The sequence below is a fragment of the Orbicella franksi genome, chromosome 8, assembly GCF_964199315.1.
Source record: "Orbicella franksi chromosome 8, jaOrbFran1.1, whole genome shotgun sequence".
Classification (NCBI taxonomy): Eukaryota; Metazoa; Cnidaria; class Anthozoa; order Scleractinia; family Merulinidae; genus Orbicella; species Orbicella franksi.
This window is the reverse complement of record NC_138152.1, coordinates 28,104,744-28,117,139: the sequence shown is the minus strand read 5'-3', so window position 1 is coordinate 28,117,139 and position 12,396 is coordinate 28,104,744. Positions and strand designations below refer to the sequence as shown.

Here is a 12,396-nt window from a genome sequence, read left to right as displayed (position 1 = left end):
TTCTGAGGGAAATGAAATTCTGTGATAAAAAAAAAAAAAACGTTAACTAGTACAGTCAGAGACTATTTTCGTTTCATTTGATCGATTATGCTCTTCTGAAACAGTATGGCACCTTCCCTTGTGTTAAAAATAACTTGATATGTAAATGTACGCATTTGCAAAGTGACACTTCAGGGCTGCTCTTTAATTTTGAAAATTAATAGCCCTTGAATTGACAATTTATTAACTACATCTCGTGTACAAAGTCTCGTAAAACCCGGTTATTTCAAAAAGAAGGGAAGTCTTTATTTGTAAAAGTAATTAGGCAAGACAATCGAATATTTTGTTCGAGAGAAGTCTTTTCCGACGAAAACCGCACCGCGAAAAAACCCGCAAACAAAAACATAAACCGCAGAGGTGAGATTAATTAGAAATAACCCTTTTCCCTGCATATTTCCGTTTAGTTCAGTTTTGAAAATAATCGTTGATAAGTTTTTCCGTTTCGAATCTGAAACAGGGAAACTGAAAATTGGATGGTTTTATAAACTTAATGACTTCCCCTGTTTAAAATACAGGCGCCAAAGTTGTTTTTTATGCGAAATAATGAATGAAAAGTTTGACTTCTCGTTGCCAACGTGTGTCTACGTGTCGTCTTTATTTAAAAGCTCAAACAAAATGTCATACAACTCTTAAAAGCCCCCTGCTGTTTTATTTGGAGAAGATTTTGGACGAATGTAATATCGCCGAGAAAATGCGTCTTGTGTCAGCAGTCATCTTATTCAAATCGTAATGTTTAGGGAGGGGAGTGTGCGGAATGCACATTTTCGTTTGATTGTTTTGTGTCAGTTTTGAGAAATACCCAGCATTATGACAGTATTACAAATTTTGACTTAATCTTTGTCAATCACTAAAGGGCAGTGACAACTAGTCGATATATTTTACTAGTTGTATGGAAGCAATGACAATTTTGCCACTATACGCACCCCTGGGGATTTTCCGACGAGCTGTTGACGTCCGCACATGCGGTGTTTGCTTTCTGTAGTAGAATGTAGCTGGGCTGTTGTTGTGCGTTGGCACTGCGGATTCATGTGTTTCAACAATGAGGATTTGGAGATTTCGCAGTGGATCCATACTACGAAAGTTCCTTATTGGATTGGTGTTGTTGACTGTAGTTTCATGTTGGATTTTAGTGTATCATGCTTCGAACGACTTGAAACCTGTGAAACGAACCCCTGTTTTCGCAGAGGAGAAATGCTATCAGCCGAGATTTGCAAGCAGTTCAGGATCGCGAGAATTTCAAGAATTAGGGCACAACGCAACGCGCAAATTGGAGAAAAGAATCCTAGTTGCAATTCGACAGACTTCGGTTACTTTCCGATCAGAAATAGCTCATGCGTTGGAGGCGAACCGTCTATCTCACCAATTCGTTTACCTCGAAGTTGGCGACAAAACATTCTTTCCAGAGCTGACGCACGAAGGAATCGGACGTTTTTCTGCTGTTATATTTGAGAGTATCAAGTTCTACGTATCACTGGGGAAAACAAATAGACAACTTATTGACCAGTACTCCCGTCAATTTGCTATTGGAATTGTGTTAATGACAGAACAAGAAAACTACGGGCCTAATGTCCACACATTTGATGAATTACACTTAGGAATCAAGACGGGTTTAAGCGACCTCCAAAATGTCGAACTCAATCCTTCGGCATGCCTTTTAAGACTCACTAGAGCGGGTGGGATTATTGAAAAATCTCCCAAAGTAAAATGGAACACGTTTTTTCCTAATCACAGCACTTATGAAGCCGTCGAGTTCGCAATGCAAGAGATCACAACTACTTCATTGCGCACGAGTAAACAAAATCGAGCTTCAGACAAATTCGAAAACGCTGTGTTTGAAGAGAAGGTCACATCAACAAAACACATCATAGTTATAACTGACCTAGGACATCTCGATGGCATACGGCGTGTGTACTTTGGAGGTGGTCTGTCTTTTTGGCTGCACAAATTATTGTTTATTGACGCCCTGGCTTTTCTGTCAAGAGGACAATTTGCTCACTCACTCGAGCGACGAATTTTAGTCGATATTGATGACATATTCGTTGGCAAAACAGGCACTCGTATGACGAAAGAAGATGTGCAGGTATGCTTTAATTTTGTCTTTAAGTTAATTATCGTTATATTTCCCACGTTTGCTTGTTTGCCCCGCAAAGGAAAAAAGATTTTAATTTTTTTATTTCCACGGCAATTTTCAATGAGCCTCGATACATCTTTTTAATTGACTGTTCTGTTATGTTAATTTAAGTGAGGGCATTATACCACACTGCTCAGTTCTCCATAGCAGTAAAAATACTCCTGAGCCTTTCCAGGTTGCATAGACAACAGTATTTTTTTAAATGAGTGAATTAGCTAGGAAAACGTCGCATTTGAATAATAGGCGTACTTTCAACAGTTTGTTTTGAAATAGTTTCTTCGATTTTGTGTATGTTATTATCCATGCATTATTTATTTAAAGTGCCTATAAAATAATATCGCTTTTCTCTGAAAATTTTCACAGATTAGAGTAGAGCCATGTATATGTTTAACACTCACTTGAGAGCAATTACAATATAATTACTTTTGCAAGTTGACCTAACCTCTTCAGTCGCTAAGGTTTAGGGTACTTTTAATATTTTTGCCTTTTAACATGTAGTGAGGTTTATGTCATATTTCCTTCAACCACCTACTGGCATGTTTCAGTAATAAAAACAGCATGTTTCTTTTATTCCTGTGTGCGCTTTCAAAAAAACAATGGATTAACCTCAAAATTACATAATTTCAAATCTTATGTATAATCATGCCAAGCTTCCACTTCCATGGCAATAGTCACTGGTCACCTTGTGGTGTGTTACATGTATTTACACATAAAAGCCCTGTCCAAATGAGAAATGTTTGGCAATCAAACGTGATCAAACATTGTTTGGTCACCAAACAAATTTTCCTATTTGGTTTCCCATTTTGTGTGGTCACCAAGTTAAATGTTTGATCGTGTTTGATCGCCAAAACACATTTCCCATTTGGGCCGGCTAGGACTTAAAAAAGAACAGTTTTATCATGGAGAAACTTTTATTCAATGTAGTATCTTTTGGATGAACTGGCTTCAAACCAGCAGAATTGTGTCACAGATCATATGTGACTGTGTCAAAACAGGGTGTTGTTTTACAGACTCTTTTTAAAGATGGTCTGAATCCCTTCAATAAGAACAAACAGCATTTGAGGTGTAACCATTATTGTTCCTTCAGGCGTTGATCTCTGTACAAAAGAAAATCCGTGAGAGAGTACCAGGCTTTCACTTCAACCTTGGTTTCTCTGGAGGCCATTTCTTGGCAGGGAATGACAAAGAAGATGAGGGTGATCGAGACCTGGTCAAGAATGCTGACAAGTTCTGGTGGTTCAGTCACATGTGGCTTCATCAACAGCCGCATAACAGGAAGACTTTGGAATTGATGGTGGACGATCTCAAGAAGAACTTAGACTTTGCAAAGGTGTGGATTAAAAAAGCTTATAATCCCTCTTAGTTGCTACAAATGTATACATGTAGCTTAATGCCCTAGTATTCCAGGAGTCTTTCGAAAAATCAGTGGACTAAATATCTTACTTTCCCAGACAAATTGTTGGATTGTCTTGGACATAAAGGGGAAATGCTTTAATTTCCTAGTCTCAGACATATTTTGGCCAAGTTTTGAGTTTTTAGAATGGTGGTCCGGTGGTTAGTACAATGGACTCCACATTGATCAGTCCCTAGCTGGGGTCATTACGTACTGTTCTTGAGCGAGACACTTTAATCTCATACATGTAGTACCTTTCTCCACCCAGGTGTACATGTATGTACATATGTATAAATGGGTGCTGACAATGGGTGATTCCAGGAAATATCCATACCTATACCAGGGATGACTTTTTGGAATTCCAACGGCAAGGGAGATTCTTTGAACTGGAAATCGAAAGGCATGGGGGGGGGGGGGGGGGGGGGCTGCTAACAATTGGAATTCCAAGGGTATTGGGGGATTTTCTGGAGGGAACAGACAAGAGTGTGAAAGTCTAAATGAACTGACAACACTGCTGACTACCGCAGAAAGCAAGATAAAAGACAAGCATCGATCGATCATGCATGTGTTCACGTTCACTTACAGAAGACAAGCGATAAAATCTGGGTTGTACATTGGGCTCCAGAGGCCTTAAAGTTAATGAATATCTTATCAGAAAATTGTTCGCAATGAACACTGACCTGCCTTGTTTGTTTACTATGCACCAATGATACATATTCAAAAAGAAACTGCTTTAATTAAAGGACCCTAGTCAGCCTCGGCCATTTTTGATGGCATCAAAATTATTGATACCATGGAATAGCCCTTGACTCACTTGTATTTTTCTTGGTATACACTCAAGCCTTCTTAATTTTGTCATACAATCAATACAGTGCATGATGGGAAGGTTGTATGCAATACCATCAAGTACATGTATACAACAGCATTCTTGTATTCTGAATGGCTGTATGACTGCTTATGGAATGGTGTAAATTTCATTTATACTAAACATGTGCTTCATCTTCTTACATTATATCTAGGAACATAACATTCCAGTAAATACTAGTTATGCCGTTGCTCCTCACCACTCTGGGGTTTACCCACCTCACGACATTCTCTATGAGGCCTGGAAGAAAGTTTACAACTTGAGAGTGACGTCAACGGAGGAGTACCCTCATTTGTACCCTGCCAGGTTTCGTAGAGGCTTTGTGTACAAGAATATCAAGGTACAGTGTATGAACAGTATCAAACTTTTTTCCTTAATTTATTGAACTGTGTAGAGTGGTTTTCAATTGTCAATCACAAAAGACACAGACAATTCAATGGACCATGGAAACTCAAAGTAAATACATGCTTTGTGAAGCGCTAGAAGATGTGTGCCAGCAAGTCATGATTGGTTTTGGTTTTACTTCTGATTGGTTAAAAAAGCGGCACCACTTTTTTTTTAAGCGAGTTGTGTAGCATAGTAATGGAAAAGCAGTTACTTTTCAACACCCAAGTGAAAATCACTTGAAATGCCAGGGTGTGTGTATTTGAACACATCAAGTACCCAAGTGTTAAGCCCAGGGTGCTAGGCCCATCGTCAACATGTGCAAGAGGTACAAAGACATTTTACTATACAATATTATTTGCGTGGATTTTAATGTGATTCTTTCAATTTTCCGTTTTAGGTTCTTCCTCGTCAAACATGTGGTCTTTATACTCACACTCTGTACCTCAAAGAGTATCCTAAAGGAGAGAAGTGGTTACAAGACACCATCCACGGGGGTCAGCTTTTCCAAGTTGTTGTTGACAATCCTGTAAGTTAAAATTTGTACATTGTTCATAAGTACTACAAAAACTAGTCTTTCCAAAAGTTAAAACCCTGTCTTTCACTGAAGCCACCTTAAAAGTTGGTTCCATCTAATTGAACACCTCTTGAAATAAGCAAAGAAACATTCTTTAGTTATATTTTGTGAGAAACAGTGCCCTACTAAATATAGTTAGCACATAGGTTTGAGCCCTGGCTGGGACATTATGTTGTGTTCTTGGGCAACATATTTTACTCCCACTGTGCTTCTCCCCACCCGGGTGTACTGATGAGTACGAGAGTGTATAACAGTGGACGCAGCCCTGTGATGGACTAGCATTCCATTCAGGGGGGAGTAGATATGCTCCTAGTCACTTAATTCTACAGAAACTGAAATAAGCCTTGGCTTTATTGTCTCTTGGCCACACCCAGCCTTACCCAGACCTTTGGAGTATTTTGGTTATGGTGCTGTTTGACCAACCCATGTGGGGCATCCTTGTCAACTTTCCAGGGCTATCCGGTAGTCTTTCAAATACAGGGCAAATCTTGTGGTCTTCTGTAGGGACCACCTAAAGGAAATGCCTAATGTATAAATTTTCACATTTAGTTTGGCCAATTTAAGGGAATGTTTGGAGATAGTTGACTTTTGAATCAGCAGAACTTAATTGAGAAGAGAAAATCAAACAATCTCTTAGATTTTTCACTATGTTGGCATCTCTGGTAGGCTAATACTCCAGGTAGCTTTATGCTACAGAAATTGGTGTTTACTGTTGGCGTGATAAGCCATCATTGTTTATAGTCACTGACTTTAATCTTGTGTATTTTACCTTGTTTACAGATCTCCATCTTTATGACACACCTCTCAAACTATGGCTCTGATCGCTTAGCGTTACTTGTGTTTGACAGCTTGATCAAGTACCTTCAGTGCTGGACCAATCTGAAATTGAGCACTGAGCACCCTACAGCCCTCGCTGAGAGGTACTTTGCAATGTTCCCAGGCGACATAGAACCGGTTTGGCAGGTATTGTCTTCATGTATGTTTTTGATAGCCATACACATATTTTGCCTTGACATACTACAGGGCAGGAAAAAAACCAGGTCTGATTGCCTAGGACAAGTAAATTTTGCTCTTGGGTAAGTGAACACGGAGGTTTGGTGGTCCAGTGGGCAAGTGAAATTAGCCTCAGTAGTCTTGTTGGTGTTAATTTCCGATCAAAAACAATTTCAAAACTTAAGACTGTAAAATGAGCAAAACATTGAGTTGAAAGCATGGATTAATTTAAGATCCAAGCATACAGTACCTTACTCACATTCATCCTCTGATATAGTCTGTCACTGATAAGGCATGAACATTGTTCACCCATTGGGCAAGTAATATTTTAATGGGGACAACTGAAAACTGAAATGTACTGGCCCACTGGGTAACTGGATTTCAAAATTTATTTCTGCCCAGTGCTAGTGTCCCAGTGTTCTGTAGTTACCTGGGTTGTTCTCATGGAGTACTGCCACTCACAGGTTATAGTGAGTCTGGCCATGGAAACCAACTGCATTAATTGGCTAGTACAACTGTAGATAGGCTAGTACAACTAGTGGCTAGTACAACTGTAGATAGGTGAAATTTAAGGTAATTTCTGAATACAAGCGAAATGGCCCATCAGGCCACAGCTTAACCCAGCTTCTGTTGCATTGAGCAACTAGGAATATTTTTACTCACTCCTGGATGGGATCCTAGTCCATCGTAGGGTTATCCCGAGCATTACATTTACCAAGGTGTACCCATTTGTACACCGTGGTAGAGAGAGGTATTTTGATAGTAAAGTGTCTTGCCAAAGAACAAAACAGGCCAGGCCAGGACTCCAACCCCAACTGCTCAATCCAGAGTCAAGCTCACTAACCATGAGATCACCATTCCTCTTTAGTGGGTAGTGTATTTTATAGCTACATGTATATCCAAAATCTATATTCTATAGCTTCAATCCGGATCTGGAATCTGTTTTTATTTTTTGACAGAATCCTTGTTTGGATCCACGACACAAGGAAATCTGGTCATTGGGAAAGAACTGCAATAAGCTGCCATCATTTCTTGTAGTTGGTCCTCAAAAGACAGGTACAACGGCTTTGTACACATTCTTGAAGATGCATCCAGATATCATGAGCAATGAACAGAGTGTTAGCACCTATGAAGAGGTCCAGTTCTTCAATGGGCACAATTACATCAGGGGTTTGGACTGGTGAGTGCTCAGATGTTTCTAATCTTAGCTGTTAGAGGGAAATAGTTATGAAACCTGGCAAAGTTCTTTGTTGTATGTTTTTGTTCGCTTTTTTGGCCCTGACTGTGCACAAAACACAATACATGTAGTTGTTTACTTTGGACTGAGGAACTACAGTGTAACCTAAACATTTTGGGTACGTAATTTATGCATGGTGCATGAGCGCAAAAAGATTGTGCACAGTCACGGACCTTCCAGCATAAATCTAGCTATCTTTGTTGGCTCCTTTTGGTGTTTGTCAGGCATCATAACCATTCCCTTCTGTAACTATGTTCTAAAGTAGTTTTGTTATTATGACACGTCAAATTGCAAGTGCTGCTTAAAAGACAAGTTAGTGAGAGAGAACCTGTTTGCAACCTCTTCACAGCAACAGAAGGAAAATTCTTTTTATCAATCTGCACTCCAACAGGGGTTTCATTTAGGGCCAGGCACTGGGCAAATTGACCAGCTGTCAGGATGATTTTGCCCACCTGGCTTTATCATCTAGAGGAACGTTTTTCTTATAAAGGAGTTCCCCAATCAGTTAAAAATGGTTTTACCGGTCTGTGAAAACCAATTGCCCTCTTGCTGAAAACATTAATGAAACCCCTGCCCCCTTAGTTACTAGAAGATAGTTATTATATCTCTGTACCACCAAATTCCAAATTCTCAAAATGAACATTAACGACATTGTATAGTTTCAGTAAAGAGAAGTGATATTTTTGTCATGACTCCTTGTGTTAGGTACATGGATTTCTTTCCTGATGTGAGTAACTACAGCGACATGGTCTTGTTTGAGAAGAGTGCTAACTACTTTGACGCCAGAAAGACGCCGATGAGAGCTCACGCTCTGCTGCCAGAAGCCAAAATCATCACAATCTTGTTAAACCCGATGAAGAGAGCGTATTCATGGTATCAGGTACATGGCTCAAGTTGATAGCTTTTGTGACTCATTTTCAATGCCCTTTCTTTACTGCTTGGGGTGGGGGGTTCACCTGATCAGAAGAAGATTTGTCTCAATCATATTTTTTCCTTTCTTTTGAGTCAAACCCATGGTACTTTTGTTTGGTGTTTGTTATTAAGTTTCACAATGTAGCCCTTAATTTTAAGTCTGTGGATGAAACCCTAGTGTGTGACTATTCAAATGAAAGCTATTGAGCAGTACTTTCATTTGGTATTGTTTATCGTTCAGGCAGGGTGGTTCGGTAAAACCTTTTGAGCAGTTTTGCCGCACATTTATATAATGGTGGAGCTCCTGCCAAGCGGAGCACCTTTCTCATATAGGGAAGAAAAGCAAACCCCTGCATAGATTTTCTCATGGTTATCATGGCTAGCGATATTGCTCTTAGCTGCGTATGCATGACGACTAAGGTGGCGGAGTCGCCCAAGATGGCTGTCATACTCCAGTTAATAGGTTGACAGAGACCTGCAGCCTTGGTTTCTAGTGTACAGTGTACTTCTTTGATATTGGACATCCATGTTATGGTCAATTAACACCTGTCGAAACATGAAATATGCTGACCAGTATCACGTGACCATATCATGGGCTCAAGTTGAGAGCTCATTGAGATCACATGTTTTTTTAAAGTTGACCACTGAGCAAGTGGTGGTTTTTGATTGGATCGCAGGCTCGTGTCAGGTTAACTTGTAGTAATCAAGGCCAGGTTGTTCAGAAGCCAGTTAACCGTAACCCAGGTTTAAAAGTTATCCAAAGTATAAATTTTTCTTTTATACAAATGTTTTTCAGTGCTTTTTTTGCAGTTTGAGATTGTTCAAACACAAAACAGAAGGCCAAACAGTATAAACAGAAAACCTTACTGTAATGTTGCAAAACTCAAATCAAAATTCTCACTTATCCTGGGATAGCTTCATGAGGCTTTGAACAACCCAGCCCAGGAGTTCGGCTTTGTGCCTTGGCTAAATGTACATGTACATGTATATATTACATTGTGTCTTTCACATAGCATATGAAGAGTCATGGTGTTCCTGCTGCCCTGAACCCATTCTACAAAGTTTTGACAGGTGCCAACTCCTCAGAAGATAAAGATATTAAAGGCCTTGGCCAGCGATGTTTGTTACCTGGATTATATGCACAACATTTGGAGAGATGGTTGATGTATTACCCTTCCTCCAAGGTTTGTAAAATGTGTGCAATGATGTTCATTAAAAATAATATGGCACTAGACACTTAGTCAGGAGTTACCTTAAAAGTGGATCATTTTCAGCCCTAGTTTCACATTTTTAGATTCTTATTCTTGACGGTGAGAAGCTGAGGACAGATCCCGCTGCAGTGATGCTGGAGGTGCAGAAATTCCTTGGTGTGAATGTTTATGACTATAACAAGAGATTAAGGTGAACTGTCAACTGTGCAATGTAAAGGCGTGGTAAATGGTAAATACAAGACTTTGGGAGAAGGCAAGAGTAGTGTTTTTCTTTGAAAGCCCAAGACATTGTGACTTTTTAAATTGTAAAACCCAGCTAGATTTCAAATCCTTTTATAAAACGAGAATTCCTTTTAAAAAACGAGATTCTGAGACCCGTGAAATTAAGCAAAAATTTTGCAAGACCCATGGTTTTTGAAAGACTATTCACCTCTTGATTTGGAAATTTAAGGTTTGGCCTATGTAATGTTGAAAATTCAAATTTTGCTATTCATGATTTGGCTTGCCAAATATTGGAAATTTAAGATTTGGGCTGCCAAATATTGAAAGTGCAAGTTTTGAAAACTCAAGATTTGGCCTGCTAAATATTGAATATTCAGGGTTTGGAAATTCAAGATTTGTAAATTCAAGATTTAGCCAACCAAAATTTTGAAATATTCAATTTCAAATTTTGAAATTCAATTTCTGGCTTGCCAAATATTGAAAATTCAAGATGTGGAAATTCAAGATATTTGAATTCAAGATTTGGCCTGACAAAATTAATATTGAAAGTTCAAGATTTAGAGGTGATGAATGCAAGACTTTGCGAGAAGGCAAGACTTCTTTGCTAATATTTACCAATTTGGGTACAGTAAATTACAACATACCTAACACTGGTGATAAAGGAAGACGTGAAAACATGGAGATGTATTCTACTGAGAAGAGAAGTGTTTCCAAGTAATAATCTATTAGGCCTTCAATGCCCGCAAAGAAACAGGTAATGTTGAGGTGCAGATTGTCCTTCATGCTTGTCTTTCTTCCTCTTCAGATTTGACAAGCGCAAAGGATTTTATTGTCAAGTCACATCTCAAGGTGGTACCCAGTGCCTTGGCAAGGGCAAAGGGCGGCATTACACACCCATGGATAAAAAGTCTCAAAAATTCTTGGAAGACTACTACAAGGAACCAAACAAAAATCTTGTGGATTTACTGCAACAGTTAAATAAGCCTTTACCAGACTGGCTTAAGCTGAGTAGATGATCAATGTAGGAAATTAATATGAAAGACATGTGTTGTGTCATGTAAGCAGGAAATGCAAAAATTAATTCAAGATATAACATTTCAATGTTTTCTGACCTATTTTTCAAGCCAAGAGAAGTGTAAAAGCAAAACCAAACTCTAAACTGCATTCTTCAAAGACGAAATTTTAATACATAATTTTATTTATAACATGATTATTTGCATGTATCGACCACCCAAATTCCCTTAGACCAAAACTATGGAATTTCAGTATCAAATATTATATCATTTAACAGTGTTCAGAGTCCAGTTGAATGTCACTGAAATGTCTGTTAATGTCTTGGACATTTCACAATTTATCTTTCTTGTTTTGCTCTTGCCTGGGGGGGGGGGGGGGGAACTCCCATATAAAAAGTATGGGAGCGCTCACGAGTCGGAAATTTTGAAAAGACCCCCTAAGAGGTATCAAGATTCTGTTTTGTGGGCGTGGCTTGAAATGTTTTTCATCCCTAAGAGGTACCAATTCTAAAACAACATATTACCTGTCATTTTTGTGGCTCAATACCGTAAAAGGTACTGCAAAAGCTCCGGTTGTGGACCTTTTGAGGCTGAATACCCCAAGAGGTACCAAAACTACTTTTTTTACCTCTAAAATGTACGACAAGCACCCCATCCTTTTTATGTGTAAGTCTCCTCTGGGCTCTTGCTCTGGACTTGAATGTAAAGTTGTAAAGTTGGCATTCGAATATTTTCTTGCTTTAATTTTTGTATTATCTTTACACTTTGATGAATATTATAATGATTAGGTTTACAATATATTACAGACAACGATTTTCAATTGTATAGGGTTTTTGTACAAGGAAAATAGTGTATAGAGTTCAATAATAATTGTATTGTATATTATATTAAACTTATTGTAATTCTATTATATATGCATGCATATGAATATTGTTAGATATCTTATCACGTTTAGACAATTGTTCTTCTTACTCTGATAATGAAAGGTTTCTTACACTGACAACGTGTTCCTGACTTCAAAAACAATGTTTTATTTTTGTTTCATTCCCTTTTTCAAGACATCTTACAGGCAAGTTATTTTTAAAATTTATTTATTGCATGACCCATGTATTGCATGAACAATTATTACAGAGAGTACCTCTATATTTGAGAAGTTTAATGTTTTGTGACAATTATTATGGTAACTATTTTACAGCATTTCATTGTTAATCTACAGCGGGCTAATGGGAAAAAGATGAGCCAATTACATGGAAAACTGACGAGTAAAATAAAACCGTTTTATTATAAGACTGAAAAAAGTACTTCATTGTGATTTGCTGGGAGCAGGCCAATTTATTGTTAATTCTTAATTTTCACTGCGGTCCAAATTAATGTGCATGTGTTCACAATGTTCTCTTTCATATAATAAATGAGTAATCT

At 38.4% G+C, this 12,396-nt stretch overlaps 1 protein-coding gene across 2 annotated transcripts; it reads left to right on the top strand.

Moving 5' to 3' along the window:
• The first annotated feature begins 199 nt into the window (after positions 1-199).
• LOC145494581 (bifunctional heparan sulfate N-deacetylase/N-sulfotransferase-like) lies at positions 200-11,866 on the top strand. 2 transcript variants are annotated; one of them, XM_081474087.1, is made up of 10 exons: positions 200-2,119; positions 3,258-3,500; positions 4,583-4,768; positions 5,213-5,341; positions 6,170-6,352; positions 7,342-7,562; positions 8,325-8,499; positions 9,545-9,715; positions 9,826-9,932; positions 10,770-11,866. In XM_081474087.1, exons 1-10 carry the CDS (start codon positions 1,079-1,081, stop codon positions 10,978-10,980), a joined length of 2,667 nt encoding a protein of 888 aa, XP_081330213.1. In that variant the 5' UTR covers positions 200-1,078; the 3' UTR covers positions 10,981-11,866. The 2 variants fall into 2 exon arrangements, with proteins under 2 accessions (XP_081330213.1, XP_081330214.1); XM_081474088.1 differs by lacking the exon at positions 9,826-9,932 and having other exon boundaries at positions 10,770-10,858.
• The last annotated feature ends 530 nt before the right edge of the window (positions 11,867-12,396 follow it).